The 1,230-nt window shown below is 60.2% G+C and overlaps 1 protein-coding gene across 1 annotated transcript; it reads right to left on the bottom strand.

Annotated features, from left to right (window-relative positions):
• Positions 1 to 633: 633 nt before the first annotated feature.
• On the bottom strand, positions 634 to 1,187 carry H696_00243 (hypothetical protein; the record flags this gene model as incomplete). The annotated part of the gene is made up of 2 exons (XM_009494089.1): positions 634 to 863; positions 1,022 to 1,187. The coding sequence occupies 2 exons, from the start codon at positions 1,185 to 1,187 to the stop codon at positions 634 to 636; spliced, it is 396 nt and encodes a 131-aa protein (XP_009492364.1).
• Between the last annotated feature and the right edge of the window lie 43 nt (positions 1,188 to 1,230).

Consider the following 1,230-nt stretch of genomic DNA (forward strand, 5'->3'; position numbering starts at 1 on the left):
CTCTCTCCCTCTCTCCCTCTCTCCCTCTCTCCCTCCCGCACGCGCGTGCTCAAAGCATAATGCGGCTGGGCCTTTCCCCCCGTGTGTCAACACCCCTCTCCTCCTCGGTGTATCCCCTCCTCCTCTCTCCGCGAGTCACTTCACCATCAAACCCCCACGAGGGAGGACCACAGTTTGCACCTGTCCTCCCTCCTCCATCTGCGGTGTATGCATGCCCTTACGTGTGGCGAGACTGCGCGCGCACGGGCGAACACGCCCATGATGTGTCCCCAGCCACCTGCTGCGGATTCTACTTATTTGTACTATTCTACATGTCTTCCCTTCTTGAGCTTGTGCGCGGTTAAGATTCCCCTTGCCTGCAGAGGGGAGCACAAAGATGCAAGTGAGAGGGTGGGTGAATGCAAGAAAAAAAAACAACCCAACTCGGACATTCGGCATGTCCGTCTTTTTGGAGCCCTCCGTCCCCGCTGACTCTCAGGAACAAAAGCAGTAGTGGGCTCGAGGATGTGGTGGTGAATGAGTGTGTGCGTGCAGCGATGAGTGCGTATGGCCGGAGACGCAGGGAGGTGGACTGCATTTCCGCCGGCGTGCCTGTCTCTCGCGGCTCCACTCTTGCCACCTGGGCATCCGGTGCTAGATATCCGAAGCAATGGCCCCAACGCCGGTGGTGCCCAGCAAGTCCTCGGACGTCGGGGTCTCGTGCACCAGGCGATTGGCTGTGAAGCAGGTTGCCACGCCGCCAGCCGGAACCGGTGCCCCCTCCTCGGGATCGGCCTCTTCGGGGATGGTCGACGGGAAGGAGGAGTGACGCGAATCGTTGGGGTCTGCAACCGAGGGGGACGGGACGACGCCGGCCTTGATCGCTGGATCGTCGAAGGAAGGAGGAGCGATCACAGCAACATATGTGCGTGTGTGTAAGTGGACATGTTTCAGGTATTCCCTCGCAGAAAGGGGAGGAGGGAATATGCGCATCGTGTACAGGGGGGGGGGCGGGGGGGCGACAACGCATGCATTTGTTTACCTTTGGCCTTCTTCGAGCGAGGTCGGTCGTCCACAGACACCGTCAGGCAGCCGGAGTTCAATGAGGCCTCCAGACTCATGAGCTGCATCCAGAAGCCTTGGTTCGGGCTACATACAGCCATGGGGCCACCGCCCCCGAAGAAGGAAATTGCCAGACAAATTTCCATGGAGGGGACCGAGACCGGATGGTCGTGGGAAGGGAGGGTGGGG

The sequence above is a fragment of the Fonticula alba genome, assembly GCF_000388065.1.
Source record: "Fonticula alba strain ATCC 38817 unplaced genomic scaffold supercont2.1, whole genome shotgun sequence".
NCBI lineage: Eukaryota > Rotosphaerida > Fonticulaceae > Fonticula > Fonticula alba.